The 22,722-nt window shown below is 38.1% G+C and overlaps 1 protein-coding gene across 2 annotated transcripts; it reads left to right on the plus strand.

Moving 5' to 3' along the window:
- The first annotated feature begins 10,615 nt into the window (after positions 1–10,615).
- On the plus strand, positions 10,616–22,372 carry LOC103703962 (homeobox-leucine zipper protein HOX9-like). Of its 2 annotated transcripts, XM_008787059.6 has the most exons (18): positions 10,616–11,863; positions 12,428–12,587; positions 12,862–12,944; positions 13,046–13,136; positions 13,288–13,383; positions 13,663–13,776; positions 13,919–14,002; positions 14,097–14,252; positions 14,384–14,458; positions 14,825–14,931; positions 15,049–15,232; positions 15,803–15,991; positions 16,286–16,366; positions 17,041–17,175; positions 18,771–19,096; positions 19,359–19,464; positions 20,379–20,528; positions 22,010–22,372. In XM_008787059.6, exons 1-18 carry the CDS (start codon positions 11,634–11,636, stop codon positions 22,154–22,156), a joined length of 2,514 nt encoding a protein of 837 aa, XP_008785281.4. In that variant the 5' UTR covers positions 10,616–11,633; the 3' UTR covers positions 22,157–22,372. The 2 variants fall into 2 exon arrangements, with proteins under 2 accessions (XP_008785281.4, XP_088580280.2); XM_088724154.2 differs by lacking the exon at positions 13,288–13,383 and having other exon boundaries at positions 10,627–11,863.
- Positions 22,373–22,722: the final 350 nt, after the last annotated feature.

Below are 22,722 nucleotides of genomic sequence, written 5' to 3' on the forward strand. Positions count from 1 at the left end.
AAAGAAATTTTCTTTAGGTGTTTGGAAGATTGTTTGCAATCGATCCACTAAAAGTTTTGCCATCTAGCTAGGGATCACCTTGTCAAAGATGTACAATGAAAAAACTCACTTCCAACTCTCTCACGTTTTCACCATTATAATTACTTTCAGCATCTATTTGTCTTGTTTATTCCACCACCAATCGTTCCCTTCCCACTCTTATAATAAATACTATATAAGAGAAACAAAAATGGATTACAATGCAAAAAACAACAAGGTGTGTATTGTGAGTAAAAACTAGAAAGACTTTCTGTACGTAACTAAATGATGTTATTCTTTCTTTCTTGCAGAGCTCGAAGGGGAAGACCACAGATTCATCACAACAAACACAAACACGCATTGATGAAGTACTGATTGAGACCATAACACGATTCTTGCTTGACTTGGATGCAAGCCAGCAGGACAGCACCAAGGATTCCTAGCCCTTATCATCTATAAGCTTATGAAAATAAGTATGCATATCTAATCATATAATTTCAAGTACTACTATGTCCCTATTTCCAATTTCTAATTCCTAAAGAAATGCGTTGATGCATCCAAAAGATCTCCAAGCTTCCGACTAAATAACTCCAATGGAAAATAACTTCTGAGGAGAAGAGAGGGTGCCAAGTAGGTGGCCCTCAAGCCATCGACAACTAGTGATCAAGTTGCCCCCTCGGATCCTTTTACCCTAGGGTTTTGAGAGGATGGAGAGAAAGGGAAACGAGTTCGAGCTGAGAGCTAGGGACAGTGGGAGAGGAATGGAGACTGGCATCTTGCGAAGAGATAGACAAGAAACTTATATCTAATATCTGTCTTCGTCGGGGGGGGGTTAAATATAATAGAGCATAAGGTGGTACGTGCATTATTCCTACTATTCCTTGTTGAATGCTATTTTCTTAAATATATGATTTGTCATTTGAGTTTTAGCTGGTCTTGGCACTCCAAGTGAAGGGTTTCTTTGCACTTTGTTTGGAACATTATAGATAATATTTAACAAAATATCAATGCTGAATATGAGTCTCATGTAAAACATAGACTGATAAACATGAATATTGAACGAGCCCCTACAATGGAAACTTGGAGTCGTCAAGAGAAATTGTTGGCATTGCTATATTAAAGGTAAGTTCCTTATTGCATTTGTAGTTTCTCATCTTGTCTCCGTTGCTATAACACGATCCTTGACTAAAACAACAAACTTTACATCAAAAAGACTAGAACAACAAACTACGTGCATCTCCGCTTTCCTTACCTCCATAAATACTTCCATATTATATTACGTGCCCCATTCTTGATCTGATTCTTACTTTGTAAGAAAGAGAACCAAGAGATAAAAATTAACTCGTGAAACAGATCTCTCTAAACTACCATCGACTATGATTTCATGAAGTTATGAGTATCCGAGAAGATCCTACCAGTTGCATTGTAAAACTGAACACATAATGACAGAAAAGGGTTTGGATGCATGGCGGCCACAAATTTAATGCTTCATAATACAACTTAGCACAAGAACTCTAGATCTGCCAAAAAAATAGTGATAATTATCACAAATCCAAAGACAAAATAAAAACAATAATATTTAAAAATCATGTTCACTAATGCCAAAGCAAGTACAAAAGAGACAAGAGTGGCGCATAAACAGAAAAAACATCAATGATTGACAACAAATGGCATTTTAACTTGTTATGCACGTCTTCTAAAGCACCGCTCATAGTTCCACAATGACTCGCAAAAATATGAAATGTTATCTTAGAGCACAAATTTGATGCATCATTCAACCAATACAGAAATTATGCATAATTCAAGAAATTTCAATAGTTCATGGAATATTGACCCTACAATTATTAGAACGGCAAATATAAAATTGCAAACTGCCTTGGACATCAATAAAAAAGTAACCAGAATTAAAAGTATTAAGAAGACACGAACGATGATATGCCTTGAAACCTATCTCTGTTGATGTGGGCACATCGACCAATAATAGTTTACCATATGGCTGTCATTAAAAACCGTCATAATTCCATTTAATTTTTTCCAACGATCAGACGTTACAACTCTGCCCACGGTCGCACGTAGTTAGGCCCCGCTTGTATAACGCATCGGCGGGTGCCGAGCAATTAAAGTGCCTAGCCGTCTTCCTCGATGACGAACACCGACTCTTGCCTATATAAGTAAATACGTCCTATTGGCACTCTCTTGATGTACTGTATACCCACTCTGCCATATCTCTCTCTCTCTCAAATCTTCGTTGTTTTCCCTAAGATTCCTGTTTGACTCAGCTATCAGGTCCTTTTTCTGTTTTAGGTCGGACAACTAGCATCAGTGTCCTCGTACTAGTACAACCATTGCCGACCAGCTCATCTTCTTCGGCTCAGGGCCTGATCTTCGGGGAGCTTGGACCAACCTTGCGGGTCCAACTCGAGCGGCCTCATCGGCACAAATCTTAAGGCACCCCGTAGCCAGGCCGGAATTTAGCGGCACTACGTGGATAAGCTTAAAATCATAAGAACCCACTTTGGAGTAATTACTGCCATGGTAGCTTCCCAAGATCTACCATGCAATCGTTTGTGCTTTCCACGCGCTTTCTAAAAGCTCGTTTCACACTTCTCAGTTTTTGTCGCCGGTTCTGCCATCTTTTCACGAAAACGGTAATGACGCTCGGTCCCTGGCTTCCAGCTACAGTGTGCTAAAAATTCAAAGACGGAAACAGGATGTGGCCACAGACGTAATCGTTACCCAACCAAGGACCAGCATGCACGTACTGGCAAGATATATGCTGAGATCGTTAGCTTTATCTCGTTCGGTAGGATGTTTTAATCGGGTAGCTGGTCGCTGACGGAGTCCATATGGTGCAATTAGAAATCCTGTCCTTTTAGTCTCCTTTCATTGTCCCCCGATCCAATTGTCAAGAGCCAACAACCGCCACGACGACAACTCGACCCTGCAACTATGATACTGTAGAAGAGGAGAGAAATAAAGGGCATAAGCACGAACAATCCACCACAAACACGCACAGAGAGATGTCTTAAAATACATGAGACTTCATCCCTGAGCAACGTGCCATAAGGAAATCTTCCCTTCGGGTTACCATACGAAATTAATCTTATTACCGTCCAAGTCTCGAAACTAGTAGCTAGCCATGCATGAGACTCGAAAGAATATTCGTGTTGTTCGATCATCGTTAACGTGTACAATTCAGCCGTCTCAGATAGATTAATGGCCGTCGATCTGACTTTGTTTCATCATCGTTTGGTAGCACGTTTTACTTCTCATGCAGTGTACCATCAATTCAGGCCATGAGGCAGACAGCGTGCATGCATTTCTTCCAGCTTTTTTCCTAGAAGACGGGTGCAGCTTCGCTGTGTCAATCGCCATCTCAGATAGCACAGAGCACTCCATTATGATTTGAGCACGAATAAAGATTATTCTATGTCTCCCATCCGACATGACCGGGAACCAAACAATGGCTGTCGATCTAGTTGCGACCCATGAATTAACACGGAGGGCCAATTGCTGTCCGAGGTGCGACAACTGAGCCTCGAGCCAGGACTAGCCCATATAGGAGGCAGTGTATCGATCGTGTCATGGATGGACGGACAAACAATACCGAGACCCTTGCACTTCAACCACAGGCTAGAGATTTATACATATGAGAGAGGATCATTCCAGTTTGGTGGAAGGGAGTACTGTCAATTTGCATGGTCCCACCGCGGGACCCGCTGAGGAATGTAGGTCATTCTTCACGCATAAGTTTGGCAGCACCACATTAATTGTACGCGTGCCAAGGTGACCCTCCTGTTGGGAGTGCAAAATATTGGAAGTGTGTCAAGCAATCAAAGGTACAGCAAAAGAGAAAGAGACGTACATTCCGGAGGCGTGTCGAACAATCATCAAGGAGCTGAGAAAGGTCCCAAAGCGAAAACATGAGTACGAGTAAATCAGCTGTTTGAGGGAGTTTTAAGTGTGTCCCATTTATTGGGGAGCCATGCCCTCCCCGGCTCCCCCTCCCTGGATGGATGGCTTTTGCGCCGTACATGCATGTTTTCATGGGCCCACTCTCGTAACCCTCCATTTCACGCAACCGGAGACATGGAGGCCCCGTGCATTTGAGCGAAGTAGGCCCCCAAAGTCTGCATGCACCCAGAGAGAGAGTGAGGGAGCATCATTGCTTCCATGGGAGAAAAGGCAAGGGGTAGGGGAAGAAATGCGCGCGCGCGCAGGGGCGAGAGAGAGAGAGAGAGAGAGGATGTGAGGGATGGGAACTCTCCATCTGCCGCGTTGTTTTGTTTGTAATTAAGCTATTACCGGAGAAAGACTGGAAACAATGGGGGAAAAAGAGGGGACCAACCGTTTGTCTTGATTAGAGCCCATTAGACTGCATGATTGCACCTAAAATTTGGACGGGATTAAAGCGACCGATTAGTTTTGCTGCCCTTAATTTGCATGCCATAATGACAGCCTAAAATACCTCTTCGATGGGTTCGGTTTTAATTGTCTTTTCTTATTTACTGTGATGAAGGGTTGACGGTAGCAGCGGTGAGGAAGGACAGAAAAGAGCTTCAAAAAAATGAAAATAAAAAATCCAGACAGATACGAACAGATTAATTTGCTTGGAAAAAATGTTAAATCACATTGGCAATGTATTTGAACGTAACGCAAAATCATGATGTTTTATGGTTTTAAACATCATTCACAAATGAAAGTTGCGAATTTCTAAAAGACTGCAGCTGGACACGTTTTACGGATTCTAGGAATAGGTGAAAAAATAGTTCGGAATCTATCGCCCATGGTATGTGTTGTTAACCATTTTCCTGTCAGATGAGGTTTGGACATTATTTGATTGTATTTTACTTGACAACGCTTTTGTTTTTTATTTTATTTTATAAAAATAGAATCATATAAACTGAGATTAAAAAAAAAATATTTCATGCTATTATTTTTATTGCTACTTCCAGAAGTTATATCCATTATTTTTTAAAAAAACAAAAGTAAAAGAATTATTTCTTATATCTTTAACTATCACCATTATTAACGTTTTCTATATCATCGTCTCGGCCACCATTCTCACCGTCATTATTTTCATCGCCACCATTCTTACCTAGCTCACTCTCCTCCACGCGAGGGTTAATGAAGAAGATGTGGTTGTGTAAGCAATCGAGAGCCAGTGGAATCAGTGAGAAAATGCACTAGTCAATGCTTGCATTGACGGTCATTCCATTTCTTTCATTGTTAGGCAGGTTCTGTTATTCTCGCCATTGCTATTGTGTATATCATTGCATCTCCGACACTCAATCGTTATTGTCGCGAGCAACACCATTATTGCCTCTATTATCTCCACTATTTTGATTATCTCGGCCATCATATTTATATTTTAAAAATATTTGGCTATAGCAAATATATTTGTATTGTTAAAAATACAAATATAAGGATACGTTTGGTCCGCGGTCTAAATTAGAATTGGAATCAAAATAGAAATGAATTGAAATAGAAATCGAAATGGCCATAATCATCATGTGTTTGATTCGTGACCGGAATCAAAAATCAAAAAATAGGATTTTAATACTAGAGTAGAGATTGGATTTTGGAGGACTCAAGCATTCTTATTTTCCTTTGGAACTGAAATAGGAATGAAAATTTCCTCAACCGAATAGTTAGAATTAAAGTTACTCGTTCTCATTTCTATTATAGTGTCCATCTCGTCCAACCAAACATGCCATTAATAGCATCAAGTCCAATTACATAGCCCTGGATCTGACGCAAGGTTTGAAACTTGGCAGCCCATGTCATCCTGTGGATACCCTTGATCCTATCATCGAGTTCCACTTGACATTTAATCCGACATTAATCCAATCAACTCTAAGCTCAATCTCATATATAAATACTTTTCGACAGACACGGAGTCAAAGTCCGAGCCCTTTCCCCACAAAACATGAAATCACCGGCGGAGATCCGAAACTTTGACATGCGAGGCTGTGGCGATGGAAAAGTTATACCGACGCCGGCAGAACGATTGAAACATTACCGCAGCCGACAAAACGGATCGGTCTGTCGCCGTCTCCTCCGTTAAGCTCTTAGACCAAGAGAGAAACCGTGGCAACTTTTCAAGACACCGGCCGAGCAATTATGTCTTCAACATATAACCTTTAATTTCTTCTGTTATTTATTTATATTTCTTTTATTTTTCCCACTTCTGAGTTCAAAATACTCGGGTGTTTTTTGCTCAAAAAAACCACTAGTGGTTAGAACATGATCCAAGCTCAAACCTAAGCACATGATCCTTGAGCACGAATGACTAAATACCAGCTTTATATTTTGTTATTATGCGAATGTTAGATTGAAATTTGATGATTATAAAGAAGATCCAAGCTCTTTTCAACCCTGATCGATACCACCTTGCACGTTATGCGACTCAAAATCTTGAGCGGTTCATAAAGATAGGACCACCCATACTGCTATACTAGTTGGGAAGAATTCAGCATGACATTTTCAATCAGAGTGCCTACTCTCCAAGAGCCACAATTGAGAGCCCCACCCTTCAGGAGCTAAGTTTCGTAGTATCCCTACAGGTGCTTGCTCTTTCAAGAACCATGTTGAAATTTTCACTCAAACCCAGACCTAAATCGATAAATTACGACTGTACCGGCTAGCATGTTTTTATTCCACTGAATGACTTTGATGCAGCTACTTGTTAGGAAGATAAGAAAGTCTTGTATGAGAAAGACTTGATATAGAAGTTAGAACTCAATGTAATTTAATCAAAAAGCTTAAGCTGTCAGGTTTTAGATCCAATCATTTGTATTAGCCCATCTATCTTTCATTATTTATTCCACGAGGGCTAAACCTCATGCATGATTTTCAAATATTGGGTTTGGTCACATTTAATCATACCCGGCGATCTTGATGCAAATATAAACTACATTAAAGGGTGATCCAAAGGCATGCTCTATGCAATGCATGTCCGCATTATTTTTACATCGTGTGGCTGCTTCAGTGGATGCCGGACTAAGCTCGCGGATACCACCATCCGATCGATCTCGTGAGGATCTCTGTGGATCAGCTACAGGTACAGAGATTGATAGAGAGAAATGTGGAGGGAGTAAGAATAGGTAAAGAGGTGAGTCTCCGTCTCCTTACATTCTATTGATAGGATGCATATCTCCTTTTGAACTACAGCAAAGAGCAATGGCTAATAGAAAAATAATCAAGAATTTTTTGGAATTGAATTCAAAAATGTATGGAGAGTTTTTGGTGCAATAAGTGTGGCAACAAAAACACCCTTTCGTATCATGATAAAATTATTTTGTTCCTGCTTTATTATTATTATTATTTTTAAATACAAAAAAGGTTTAAAGCTCATAATTAAAATAATTTTTTTAATCTCTTTGAAGGTGTAAAATTAATGCAACTATTACGAATGGAACCAATATTACTACGAATGATGTAATTTTTAGTAAATTGACTCAATAATTAATAGATATGTTAGTGCTTAACGTCAGAATTGGTAGATTTATTTATACTTTTGCCATTAAAAAAATATTCGATATGGTCTATAATTTTTTATATTACATGTGGTTCGCAAAACTTTAATGTTTATACAGTTAAATTTAAGGTGATATTTTTTTTTTTTTTGCGAAGGTGAACTGTAGTTAGTTAATTCATGCTGGATTTTTTTAAAATTTTCGGCCACTGGAAAGCATATTTATACATTATTTTTCCGATACGCGACAAGAATATTTTCTAGTTATGAATAATATATCTACGTTGTCAATCCATTTCCCTGTTACATGACAACAATTAAATATTTGAAATTCAAGAATTTTATTTTGTGAAATTCAATCTCTTTTTTTTAATGATGATGACACATGATGGGTAACAATATTATTATATTTTTATGCATTAGAAAACCGCGGCGTTTCCTTGCCGCTAGTTTCGTGATTAGACGTGAAATGACAGACCAACAAGGGAGCCAATGTCCAAATTTCCGACGGCTGTCTCGCGGAGAAGTCTGGGCCGCCATCCAATTTTACCGCAATAGAATATCGTGATGAGGGATCATCAAAGCACGAATTTTATTTTACAAGATCCACAAAATTGATGGAAGGGAAGAAAAAGTTGGAGCTACATGAGATGCCGTTTTCATCATTAAAAAAAAAAAAAAAACCAGCGGCACGGAAGGCTGCGTAATCAATCTGTGAGGGTCAAATGAAACGGGTGGACGTACTGTTCTAAAGCTTTATATAAGAAATTATTTACTATTTAGCAACTACAATTCTAAAATATCCTAAAATTTTAATATATATTTGATAAATAAATTTAAAAAATATTTTTGGCATGATAGAATGACCGTAAAAAATATTACATAATATTATACAATAGAGTATAATAAAATATAATATATATTAATACATAAATATATGATATCGTATAATATTATTGTAATATAATATAATATTATTATAATATAATAATATATGCTATAGCATAATAATATAATATAATTTGATATTATATAACAAAATATATCAATGTATTATGATATAATATAATATTATATTTATAGTATAATAAAAGGTATAAAATATTATAATTATTATTATATATTAATAAATATAAAAAAAATATTTGTATAATTATAATATTTTATTATGGATATTTTGGTAAAAAATATAAACCAAAATATTTTTTTGATGTATGCTAAAAGTGTTTTTTCGAATAAGCTTCATTTTAAATTTCTCTCGGAAAGCTATTTTAGATTTTTGATAAAACTAAAACAAATTTATAGTTTTTTATCAAATATTTATATTTGATTTAAAAATATTTTGGAAAATCAAAAAATATTCTTTTGGTCTATCAAAAGCTTGGGGCCTTTGAGAGAAAATGAGATTACTCGACGAAGACTCGCCGTGATTGCCTCTGGAGCTTGTATTTGGCGGCACGGTGAACTTGCCCCTCGATTACAAAGTCAACTTATCTATGGCACGATTGGATCACACGTGGCTGCTATAATACCGAGTACACCGATCAGGGCCGTAGAGTATATACGGAGATGAAAGGAGAGGGGAATTAACCTGAAGGGGATGAACGAATCGAGCGGTGGTTGTGCTGTCGTTTTCCCCAAAATGCTTCGGACATGTCCCATCGGGCATTAGCCCCAATCCATTCAATTCTTTCACCCTTTTCGGCCGCTGCTCCTCTTCTCGATTCCCGAGCCCTCTGTCCGCGGCTGCTTTAACGGTTCTGGAGGCTTCCTGTTCCGTTAGATACACAACTAATAATTTTAGCCACTCGCCAGCTGTTTTATTTTTATTATAAAAACTGTATTAAATGCAAACAGTAATCGTTATTTAATCATTTCACCCTTTATATAGATATAGTACTGCTCACAATTAACCTCCATAAAATTGATGATTCTTTTAAATTTAATAAACAATGGTTTAAACAAATGATATCATTGTCCTTTCCTCGTTTTTCTATTATTTATTATATATAAACAAATAGAGTAATTTTTGAAGATAATTGTAAAAGTTGTTGTTCAAATTTAAATTATCTTTGAGCCAATCAAATGCAAAAAAATTATTTTTGGAACATGTTACTGGCATATAATGGAAATTTTAGTTTTTTGATGTATTTTATTTTTTTGTGACATATAATATTAGCTACAATTCTTATTAAAGTAATAATGCCATATTAATAGCGTATTAATATATAAAAATTAGTCAAGAGAGCAATGCAAAGTCATATTGATATATTTTGACTATTTTTTATAGCATTGGAATGCTTTTTTTTTTTTTTGGCATATATTGATCGCCTGTCGATATAGCAAAATTTTTGTATATAGATCTTATCACATGCACAATATGATGGATGAAATCTTAAGCGTTAAATAAGTCAACAAACATAAATATTTATTTCACAGCTATGCATGTATAATGTATTGTTTGCCTAAAATCTATTTATTTTTTGAAGAGAGAGGCAAGTTTATCAAATTTAAGAGAGTAGAAAAAAAAGTTGTAACTATTATAGCAATATATGGTTCATCATATTGATTCAAATAGGAAATTTCAACCAAGATATTGACTTGTATTAATCATTCATAAATATATAGTATATAAATTTAAAATTTATTATTTAATTTATATTTTTTTATTGCTTGGATACTTACAATAAAAAGGAATAGAAGTAGGCTTTATCTACTTTCATTTAGGCCAAATCTATACTAAAATCTACCTTTCTAGCGGCTAATTTGTAATAATTATGCTAATTTTGTTATTAACATCTTTGATATGTACTAAATATTAATTAACAAGAAGTAGTGATATTAATCACTTGATCAGAAACTTATAATTATTTTAAAATTTTGAATATATTTGGGTGTTTTTTAAATTTTTATTATTTTTTTATAACAATACAGCACCTCACCTCACCAAGGAAGCCTCAAAGAAGAGAGAAAGCCGTATAACGGCCGTTATTTAAAACTGCACCTGGCTACTTTTCCCGCTCCTTACAGCGGCAAATAACCTCCTTACTGTTACATCCCACTCGAAAGGGCATTTTCGTAATCTCGTCCTATATATATCCGTCCTCGGGATTCTCGGCCCTCTCTCCTCTGCTTTCCTCCTCTCGCTCTTCAGTACCAGCTCCCGTTCTTCCTGTCTTCTGTTGTCAGCTCTCCTTCTCTCTCTTCTTCCATCCCTCTCCTTCTCTCTACCTTTCCAAACCCTAATCTCTCTATCTTACTCTTCCCTCCGTCTCTTCTCTTCTCCGATTCCGTTCTCCGGCGATGGCTAGGGTTTCGGCCGCTGTCGAGCGTGTGCTTGCGCGAGGTCTCTGATGCTGGAGGGGAGAGGCTCTCTTTCCGCCAAGGGAGCCGTGCGCGTGACGTAGCGGGGAGAGCTGTTCTTGATCTCTGCCTTGCTTTCTTCCGAGTTTTGAAGCAAGGGTTTTGGACGGTTTCTGGCGATCCAAAAGAGAGGAGGCTTGATTCTCTGACGGAAACAGTCGTCAGATCGAAGTAGTAGGGTCTGTTTGCTTGAATGCGTGGTCCGAGCTAGTTCGCCAGGTCTCAGAGTGCTGCTCTTCCAGTTGGAAGGGATATCGGTTTCTTGCCTGTTTCTTGGTTTCCGGGGTTCAAATCCCACTGTATCGCCTGATCTTTGATCCTTTATGAAGTATTTGGAGGCTGGCTTGAAGCAGTTCGGAGGCCATTCTTGAAGGATTTGTAAATATTTGAACTCTAATCTTTTTAGAAAATTTTGCTTCTATTTTGCTTTGATTTTTTTTAAAGAAAAGAAGGGGCGTTTCTGTAAGAAAAAGCGCCCTCCCCTGGCTTTTAACTTATTTAAGGATGCTTCGTTGAACCCTAAAGCCAGCGACCAAACACCTGTAATAGGCTTCCGTTCTTTCTATCGGAATCCCTCGTCAGGCTATCCTTACCCTTATTCTCGCAATCACGGCAAGGTTTTCTCGAGAATCCTAGGACCGATACTGGAAAGAGAAACAAAAGAAGGAAAAGAGAAAGGGAAAAGAGAGACTGGGAGAACGGAAGTACTGGTCTTGGGTTCCTCTCTTTGCTTTGCTTTTGGTCTCGAGAACCATTTTGAAACTAGTGAGAAGAGATGGCCACGGCAGTGGCGGTGAGGAGCGTCGAAGGCCGCGGTTTGGAGAAGCAGCCGATGGACACGGGGAAGTACGTGAGGTATACGGCAGAGCAGGTGGAGGCGCTCGAGAAGGTCTACGCCGAGTGCCCCAAGCCAAGCTCCATGCGCCGCCAGCAGTTGATCCGTGAGTGCCCGATCCTAGCCAACATTGGGACCAAACAGATTAAGGTCTGGTTTCAGAACCGAAGGTAAGAGCTTGGGGAATGGCAAGGAGATGGACTTCGTTTATCATATTGTCTCTAAATTTATGAATTTTGTGTGTAGTTTCTCGGCATGTCAGGGTTAGAGTGTTTGAAATCCTTGGGAAGCCACTGTCTTTATGTTACTATTGCTTTTGAAGGCTTTTTTTTTTTATAAAGAAAGTTAAATCACGTTCTCAGTTTTCTTTGAAAATGAAGCTTCTCCAAATTTTTTTAAGTGAAGCGTGTGATACTGTGATGAAACACGAGAAAAAGGGTGAAAACAAAAACAGTAAGCGAGGTAAAAGTAAGCCAAATCCAGATGATAGTTGCACAATTTTTTGCACTACCCCTATACATGGTACACTTTACAAACTTTGGAATATTGGGTAAATTTGTTTTCGAGCACACAACCTTTTTTTTGGCCCATTTGCCAATAATCTCCTTTGCTTGTATAGATCGACTATTTTAAAGTTTGGAGTTTGGTTTTGCATGACATTTTCCATTTTGCAAACATGCTCTGGCAACTGGGAGGTGCAGAATGACAAGATTAGTGCCTTTGTCTTCTTTCAGGTGTCGTGAGAAGCAGAGAAAAGAGGCTTCTCGGCTTCAGGTTGTTAATAGAAAGTTGACTGCAATGAATAAGCTTTTGATGGAGGAAAATGAGCGCCTTCAGAAGCAGGTCACGCAGCTGGTCCATGAGAATGCTTACATGCGACAGCAACTACAGAATGTAAGTTTCTCACTAATCTATTTGGTAGTTAGATCTTTAGCGCTATAGGTTATGGATGTAGTTAGGGGCAGAGTCTGAGATAAAGCTTTACGTGCTTGTAAAAGCTTACAAAGGGCTTTAGGCACCATTCCTGTCAACAGCCCATTCAGTTAGATTCATGTTTTTCCAGTTGTCAATTCAAGCTGTCTGGTTAGCAATACTATGGATTTCTTAATTTTATGAAGTATGTCCTGTTTTCTCTTCATCCGTGATTTGTACTTTACTCTTCCTTCAGGCTTCCCTGGCCAATGACACAAGCTGTGAATCAGTTGTGACCACTCCTCAAAATGCTCTAAGAGATCCAAGTAATCCTGCTGGGTATAATCTTCTCCATTCCCCTTGTAGATGCAATCTGTTCTTTCCAAATCTAGTATGTTTTTGTTATGTTATAAACTCTTGGCTTTTGTGCTATTTTGCAGATTCCTGTCCATTGCTGAGGAGACCTTGGCAGAGTTCCTTTCAAAGGCTACAGGGACTGCTGTCGATTGGGTCCAGATGTCTGGGATGAAGGTAATGTAGCAGTTAAATGACGGTAGCAAAAAAAAAAAAAAAAAGAGAGAATCTGTTTTAGTGTTCAAGCATTTGTTTATTATTTTTCTTTTCTCCTAGTGTATGAATCTGATGATCAATAGTTTGTTTGTTTGGTGTATTTTGTGATTAGCCTGGTCCGGATTCGATTGGGATCATTGCTATTTCATGTAGTGCCAGTGGGGTGGCAGCACGAGCCTGTGGTCTAGTGAGTTTAGAGCCTGCAAAGGTTAGGTTACCGTTTCTGGACTCGCGATAAAAAATCATCCTTTGTGGCAGTGAGAAAATGACAATCATTTTAAAAAACACATTTATTTCATCTTGATGGACTTGATAATTTTCTTGGATGAAAAGCCAGTATTGATCAAAAAACAAAAGCTTGAGAAGGTCGAAAGAACAAGTGACTTAAAACAAAAAATTTAAGATGGTTTGGAATGCACATAAATGTATGGACGATACCATTTTTAATTCCTTTGTCTCTTACGACTATTAAACTTATCATTGACAGATCGTAGAGATCCTCAAAGATCGTCCATCTTGGTGCCGTGATTGTCGGAGCCTCGAAGTCTTCACTATATTTCCTGCTGGAAATGGTGGCACAATTGAGCTGGTATACATGCAGGTTGGAAACTGAAATTACTTTCTTTTACAATCTGGACCTACACAAAATCTTCCTCAATTTGTTACTTTTTTCTCACTTCTATTTTCTTCATTTGTTACTTCTGTTCTCTTCATTTGATCTTGATGCTTCTGGCTCTATGCAGACATATGCTCCAACTACATTAGCTCCTGCACGTGACTTTTGGACTCTTAGATACACCATAGGTCTAGAAGATGGCAGTCTTGTGGTATGTTCTGTAGCCTGTCATCAAGCCTGATAATTTAGTCTAACACATATAGCACCTGTAAATTGTTATGTTTGCTAATTGTGCATATCTCAAGGTTTGTGAGAGATCCTTAAGTGGTTCTGGAGGTGGCCCTATTGCAACTACTGCTCACCAATTTGTAAGAGCTGAGATGCGTCCTAGTGGATATTTGATTCGGCCTTGTGAAGGCGGGGGCTCAATTGTTCACATAGTTGACCATTTGAATTTGGAGGTGTGGTTGCAGATCGATATCTTTCTTATGTCTTTGATTATTGGTACCTTACCAAGAAAAAAACTTGGCATACATTATTTTCTGTAATAAGAAAAAAGAAACAGATCCATGACTCTGTGTTCCATTATCAGGCATGGAGTGTTCCTGAAGTGTTGCGGCCTCTTTATGAGTCATCCAGGGTAGTGGCTCAGAAGGTGACATTTGCGGTAAGTAATCAGATTTTTATATTATGGAGCACCCTGGTTTTTTAGTAGTTCCCCACCTTTTACGTTGTTCATCAATACCAAGTTGACTTCTGGTGCTAAATTATTCACTTCTGCTGACTTGCAGTTCTTAAACTTATGCTAATAGTCTTCTGTTAATGTTGATTTGCCCTCCATTTTGGAAGTCCGGAAAGTAAGGGGATGGAAATGAGAAAAAAGGGTTTGACTAGGTTTATGTAGATTACAGATGGTTAAGCTGAGATTGCCTTGATGCATCTGCCATCCCTTCCCTCATATTTCTCTACTGAAAATTTGCTGATACTTCTTGCATTAAGATAAAAGAGAATTGACTAGTCCTGTTGTTTGAAGGCACTGCATCATCTAAGACAAATAGCACAAGAAATGAGCGGTGAAGTGGTCTATGCTTTGGGTAGGCAGCCAGCTGTTCTGCGAACTTTTAGTCAAAGATTAAGCAGGTGAATTATCCAGTAATAATTTGTACCTAGTATTTATTTGATAGATATCGCAAGTTTTGTCATATTTTCACCCATTAGGTTTCTCAGACTTCGTTGTTTTTTCTCATGCTTGATCAGAGGCTTTAATGATGCTGTCAATGGTTTTGTTGATGATGGCTGGTCGGTTATGGGCAGTGATGTCATGGAGGATGTAATAGTTGCTACTAACACATCAAAGAAAATCAATACTCAGGCCAATTCTGCTGATGGTTTTTCGGTGTCTGGTGGTGTAATCTGTGCTAAGGCATCAATGCTACTTCAAGTAAGCTCTAGAGTCAATCTTACAACCATTGACTTTCACTTTTCTTTTGGGTGATTGCTCTATTTCTAATTTGTTTGTTTTGGTTTGGGGGGGGGGGGGGGAGGGGTATATTTCCTTCTTGATACCTAAGCAGTTGTTATGGTCATCAATACACAAGTTATTCGACAAAAAAATAAAAAATCCTGTTGTTGAAAGTACAAACTTATATTAGCTATTTGGTCAACAGGATCAAGTGCTTGTCTATAAAGGAACTAAAGATTCGGACACTACAGAAACCTATTTTGATAATCTATTTGCGGATTCAGAAAATGGTTTATCTGGGTGATTAATTCTCGAACCTATTTTTGAGATTTTGTAGTGGAAATTATGGCTTAAATCATCTGGTTCCAAATGATCCAAATTTGCTGTTTGCTTAATTGGCTAATTTTAAATGACTTTGGCATGGTACACTTGCCCTGCTAGTCAATGTTGGAGCTTCTGAAAATTAGCCATAGTGGCATGCTACTTATTTGAACTTATGGGGTTTTTAGCTAGATCTACATGAGCTAATACATTTTGTGGCCATTCTAGAATGTTCCCCCAGCATTGCTGGTTCGGTTTCTGAGGGAGCACCGTTCTGAATGGGCTGATTACAGGATAGATGCATATTCTGCAACATCATTGAAAGCTGGCTCGGGTTCCTTTCCTGGATTGGGGCCCTGTAGATTTTCTGGGAGCCAAATTATCATGCCTCTGGCTCACACAGTGGAGAATGAGGAGGTATGTATGCAATCGACATACAATGGAGGGAACTAAGCATTTATGTCATACAATATGTGATAATGAATGATTTACATGTATTTAGTGCATCGAGAGTTTGCTTGATTTTTCTCAAACCTAGACAGTAAATTTACGCATATTTTATTCATTTCTTTGGAAAATCTTCAAGTATGTTGAATGATATCATGTCTAAGATGATTTGCATGACTCTGGAACATATATATTTGGCCACCTAGAAGGTCTATGTTTATTCTTGTCACAAAGTCATTTTGCTAATTCAAATAATAAATGCAGTTTCTTGAAGTAGTTCGCCTTGAAGGCCAGGCTATTACTCAAGATGAAGCTATTTTATCCAGGGACATCCATCTCCTACAGGTACGTAATGTTTATTTTAGTGACCTACACGTTCTAAGATTTTTTTAATTAATACCCACACATTTAAGGAGGATAAGATTCAATGCTAATTAATTGTTAGGTGAACATAAATTGTAATTGGAGTTATTGGATTATTTGGTTAAGGTCTGACGAAAAAGACAGTGAATCAGTCCTGAAGCATATGGCTTCTACATGTTATATAAAGGATAATTACTTGCTATTTATCTTTGTCGGATGAAAGCATTCCGGCTATGTAAATAAAAAATGGTAAAAAGGCTAAAATTTAGGCAGAATTATAATTCATTTCACAAGACCAGCTTACTTCTTGGCTGTGTTCTTCTGTTTTTAGTTTTGGCATGTTTTTGTTGTTTTTCTCTATCAAAATTTAGGCACAGGACTGTGCACTGACCATTTTAAAAGCAGAGCATCCTAAACACTATCAAGGTTTGTAGCATCACCAGACTCAATGCTAGTACATCCATTTTTTCTTGGTTACAGGCCTAGGGAATAATGTACAAGTGGGTTCATTACCTTCTTATCCATTCCTGATCTATTCAATTAGAATAAGTTTTCAAAGCAGTTTTGGCTTGATATTTATTTGACCTGTGGAACTCGTAATAACTCAATACTCAGACTGCCAATTTAATCATCTCTTTGGTTGCTTGAGTTTGCAGCTTTGCAGTGGAATCAATGAAAATGCTGTGGGAGCTTGCTTTGAACTTGTCTTTGCACCAATTGATGAACATTTCCTAGATGATGCTGCACTTTTACCTTCTGGTTTCCGTGTCATACCGTTGGATGCAAACAAGGTTGAACATTCTTTATCAGACCCTTCAGTCCATGTTTCCTTTAATTGTCCATTCATATAGTACTGATGGTTTACTGATTACCATTGTACGGCCGCATCCCAAACATTTAAGATAAATATATTGCCAATCAGTTCACCATGTTTTAGCTTTTACGGCATGCCACTGGATGTTCACATGCACAGAAAAATAAAGAAACTATATTTTCCTGCAACTTCTCTGTGCTCTCAATTCTTATCTCTTTTCCTGTTTAACTCAGAATATAGGTATCTTTATGGAATTTTTAGATTGTTTATATTAACTTTAAGAATTGTGACATTGAGTAGGTAAGCTAGGTCACGGAATGTGGTTTTTGACTTGGTGTTTGCAATGTCCTTGCACATGTTGTTCCTTTATATGTTTTGAATATAGTGGCTAAATGTAGTTTAACAGATACATTTCAAAATAAGTTGTTAAAAAAGATGTTGTTCCTATGATGTCCTGTTTCTTAAATAATACGTTCATCAGAGTTTGCTCAAAATTTTATTTGGTGTTCTCAAGAAACTGTTTTAGAAATCCAATATTTTAGAGAAAATTTTCAATTTGTCATTTGGCAAAAAATTTATGCTAATTTGTATCTTGAATAGTTATCCTATAACTGATTAACTCCTATAAAACATACTGTAATGCTTAATTGAAGGATATCTGTCCTGATTGTTGTCAGACCTACTTAGAGGCCATTATCTAGTTATGGTCCTGGTAATCTGTGGTCTTAGGAGGGGCAAACTGAAGACAGATATAAGCTTTGACAAAAAAAATTTGGCACAAAGTGGCTGCGACTCAAACACATGTAATTGTGCTTGTCATCCCATGCTTTTTACAACTGCACCCAGCAATGGCCCCATGTTATCAGACCTACTCAACCGCCAGAATTTAAGAAGACTCAAACTCATAAATGTGGAACTTATAAAATAAATTCTAGAAGTACCTGCATGTTTAATGTTGCTTAGTCCCACATGTTGTTGTGTATGCTTTTAAAGTTGTCATATCGGTCTATAGGAAGCTTATTTTTTTTATCAAATGCTAATTCTGCAATGTAATTTGCCATTTTAAAAGCGCAGTTTTCTTTTCAAGTTACACCATGCTGATTATTTTTCAAGTATGTGTTTTATGAAGATCATGTTTTGCTACCTTAGCCATTACAAGAGTACTACTTATTTCTCTGGCTAGGTATTACTCGATGCCGAGCAGAAGATCAGCCTCTTCTTGTTAGATTTTTCTATTGAGAAACATATTCTAATTCTCTATTAATAGTTATTAGCTTGTCCTAATTAATTTTTCAAGTCTTAATTATATTGGACAAGCGGAATCCCACTTAAAGTAGCTGAAGTTTGTCTTTTAGAAGCTTTTTTGAGTTAAAATTTAGGTGTATGAGGATGAACCAAATCCACTCAATTATCAAAGAGCTTTTTATTTCTAGTTGACTCTTCGAATGTTCTATTAATTTGTTTGCATTTGCAAGAGTAATCTACAGTCATACACCATGGCACTTAAGATCCTAAGTAAAACTGATTCGGCATTTTCTCCACACCAACATCATTTATTCCCTGGAAATGTAGGATGGTTTTGCTTCTTGCCGTACATTGGATCTGGCATCTAGCCTTGAAGTAGGCTCTGCCACAAACCGCTCTGCCGGTGACAAATCCACAGATGGTCATAACGTACGATCGGTGTTGACAATTGCCTTTCAATTTCCTTATGAACTGCACCTTCAGGACAATGTTGTTGCAATGGCAAGGCAGTATGTTCGAAGCATCATCTCGGCAGTGCAGAGGGTCTCTATGGCATTAGCTCCTTCCCAACCTGGTTTGCATGTGGGGCAGAAGCTACTACCAGGCTCCCCAGAAGCTGACACCCTTGCTCATTGGATTTGTCAGAGCTACAAGCAAGTTCATCTGACTTTCCTCATTTTGAGATCGTGAATGATTTGTAGAATTCATGACAGTTCAAAAATTATCCTAGCTATGTTCCACAATATATATGGAGCACTGTGTTGATATAAAAGATTCTATATGCCACTATATAACATAAAATAGGACATTAAAATAAGAACCGCTTGGAGGAGTTTGCAATGTCACACACTTGGACTACTGTGGAATTCATTCTGTGATCTTATTGACTCATTGAATTTTGTTTAATATTTGCAGTTCTCATTTGGGGATGGAGTTGCTGAGATTTGATGGAGAAACTGGAGAGTCCATGTTGAAAGTGCTGTGGCATCATCAAGATGCCGTTTTATGCTGCTCTTTCAAGGTACAGTGTGGGGTGAAATTCGTTATAATGTGGCACAAAAAATGCTTAGGTTTATTGTGCCTATATATTGTTTTATCCTATGATTCTTTTGAAGATAGTATGTGCTGACATGCAGCTAGAAATCAAGGGTTTATTTGGGGGTCTGTTATGCTACACATGGATGGCATGATGGTGCATTTTCAATCGGGAATGATAATATTGCAGTCTTAGATATAGTCAATATTAGGAAAATATGATGCCACAAATTGGAGATCCCATAAATCCACATGGATCAGGATACTATAAATTCCCTTTCTTAAGTTGATCATGATAATGCGTTTATGGATAATATTTGGCATTCCAACTCTGACTGAATACTAGTACTGCCCTTCATTGCCAGTGAAGGCAATGTGTGATTGGATCTTTGGCATGTTATATTTGTAGCACAACAAGGTTAACATTTTTTGAGTATCCAATTATATATGAAAAAATTGTAGCCTGGGCGTAAGGCATTGGGCTTTTCGTTGGTGCAGGAGTTGCCGGACATATTCTTTGACAAAATTATGGATCACCATGATCTTCTTATGAAATGCCTTTTCATTTATGATATTCCAGCATGCTGTTCATGCTTAGCATGCCAGAGCATCCAAACACCCTCAAGGAAATAGTGTTGTATGGTTTGTTCCGTTATATTTTTTGATTCTTCAAATTATGACATTTTCCAATTAAGATCTCTCATTTGAACTGGCCAAGTTACCGAGTAACCAGCATTGTTGACAAATGATCTCTTCAATTGTTGTACAACAATCTTGGTATAACACATCAGAGCAGAGCCATAATGGGTAGCACGTCTGCCTTGGATAATTTATTTACAGGTTGTACACACTATTTTCCTTGAAATGTATTGAGATTCTGAGTTGATGACAATTTTTCAGATGCAACCGGTTTTCACCTTTGCGAACCAGGCCGGGCTTGATATGTTGGAAACAACACTGGTTGCCCTACAAGACATCAGTCTCGATAAGATCTTTGATGAACCCGGGCAGAAAGCTCTCTGCTCGGAGTTTGCAAAGTTGCTGGAACAGGTATGCATGTCTTAAACCTGTCATTCTCATCACTTTCTCCTTATCAGAGATCAGTCTGAGCTGGTTCCCCAAGCGGAAGGCCTTTTTTGATATAGAATCCTAAACATTCATGGAAAAATCAATATGATCTCCCATACACGCGAATATTTGACTCCTTGTTGGGAGGTGTTTAATGTTTGTGTTCCCAAAAAGGAAAACGGGTAACTCAGAGCGGTAGAGTTTTAGGTTTACCTTGGTAATTCCTTGACATTTGAGAGTGAAAGCTCCAAGATATGATTTGGGGAAAGAACAGATTTTTGTCAAACAAGGTGGTCTGGATTAGGAATCAAATGCTAAAATGACTCAGTGATCCTTTCTTGAAAACAGCGGAACAAGGTATTGTTAATGGCTAAATGCCACATTTGTTTATACTTTATACTATCCAAGTTTTAAGGATATGATCAGTGGTAGGGTTAAAAGTATAAGATTGATTTGGTGGAAAGTTGCAGATCCTACAGGTGTAATGGATGATGAAATAATTTGTCCGTAATATTGACTCGAGCAGCCAGTCTCTGGTAAAAGGGGTAGAAGAGGAGCTGTGAGAGCAGAGCGATGTCGATGTGATCTCAGTATGCCATGAAACGTGATATTTGGTTTGGTCAACAGTTTTGATATTCACTGTAGTGTTTGAAGATTGGAAAAAGAATAATTTGTTCTGGTACACGTCATATAACAAACGAAAAATATTGAGTTCAATTTAATTCTCCTATAATCATATTAAGAACCTGTTTGACAAGAGATTGAGGATTTTAGCAACAACAGCCTTGGAAGCATTTTTGTGTTGTATAAGTTCAGGATGCCATTTGGTATGGCGGGAAAATTTGGGAAGGATTGATGTTTGGTTGCCTGCAGGTCGAGAAGTCTTCTGGATCTTCTTATGATCCTTGAATCTAGAGTTTTGGTCTATACCCAAGCCAGTCATGATTGGCCAAGGATTGGTTGTTGATAGAGGTTGTACCGGGATGTTGCATTATGGAGGCAATATTATTGCTATTGCTCCCACCATGGTATATATGTAATCATCTCTTGCGATCAAGATGTTCAGTCTGTGTTGTCGAACAATTTAATATGGCTAGAGTTGACTGTACCGCGTACCCAAATACGTTTCCTTTTTTTCTTTTATATCCATGCCGGTTGTCCGACGTGCTTTGACTAGTAGAGAGGGGTCCACCGATTTTTTTTCTTCTTCTTTTCGTGAAGTAAAAGCAGGGGCCTTTCAGGCAGTTGTGTAAACTTTGAGGATGATATTGCTACCGTTTTGCTCAAGCAAATAGTGATTCAGCCTGTGGTTCATGTTTCAAATCATTTTCTATCATATCATCTCCATATTCCAGATAGACCGATAAAGTCCTAATGTGAGATATCTCATCTAGGACACATCGGGTCCATCGGAAATAAATATCTGCCTCACTTTTTTAAAGAAAGTTGATGTAATATTTCAGGGCTATGCTTACCTGCCAGCCGGTGTTTGCTTGTCTGGGATGGGCCGCCATGTGTCGTACGAGCAAGCGATTGCCTGGAAAGTCCTCGGTGAAGACAACAGCGTTCGCTGCCTGGCCTTCTGTTTTATGAACTGGTCCTTCGTTTAAAGCAATGTAATCCATTCTGTTCTGGGAGTTGCGGACCCAATTTTGTAGGTTTTAAGATCCATGTTTGTGTAATTTTTCTTTAATTAGAACAGGTTCTTTTGCCTTAAGAGCCATTTTGTGGGACGGCCCTGTACTGGAAAGGATGAGTATGGAAATGTTGTCTTGCAATTAAGAAATTTCACTGTCTTGCAATAAGATTTTTGCGCGTATTATGTTCGGGACCGAAGACCATCCGTATGAGTGGGCCCGCTCACATATTCTGGCTCTCCGTTGATATCAAATTGTCCTTCTGTAACTGGTGCTGTTTGTGCTCGGCTGTTGTACCTTTTACAACTCTTCGTTAATTAGCTTTAAATTATCTTTCTTCGTTTAACCATTCCTGCTAGCATCCTGCTGGTGACATCTGGTTGTGGAGTTCGCAGGGATGTATCTAAACTTTTCCCGAGTGAAAAAACATAGTTGTGCACCTTTGCGTTCCGCTTGGACGTTTAACCATTCTAGTTTTTGATACTAGGATGTTTCAAGTGAGCCGATGCGGGATATTTGAACGAATGTGTTTGCCTCCA

The sequence above is a fragment of the Phoenix dactylifera genome, chromosome 6, assembly GCF_051530095.1.
Source record: "Phoenix dactylifera cultivar Ajwa chromosome 6, Ajwa_hap1_PhDact_Kaust_v1.1, whole genome shotgun sequence".
In the NCBI taxonomy this organism is placed as follows: domain Eukaryota; kingdom Viridiplantae; phylum Streptophyta; class Magnoliopsida; order Arecales; family Arecaceae; genus Phoenix; species Phoenix dactylifera.

Coding starts and splice junctions, on each gene's coding strand:
- LOC103703962 (XM_008787059.6), top strand. CDS start 11,634: ATGGCCACGGCAGTGGCGGTGAGGAGCGTCGAAGGCCGCGGTTTGGAG. Junction 13,777..13,918: donor TTGAGCTGGTATACATGCAG/GTTGGAAACTGA, acceptor GGCTCTATGCAG/ACATATGCTCCAACTACATT. Junction 16,367..17,040: donor GGGACATCCATCTCCTACAG/GTACGTAATGTT, acceptor TTGAGTTTGCAG/CTTTGCAGTGGAATCAATGA.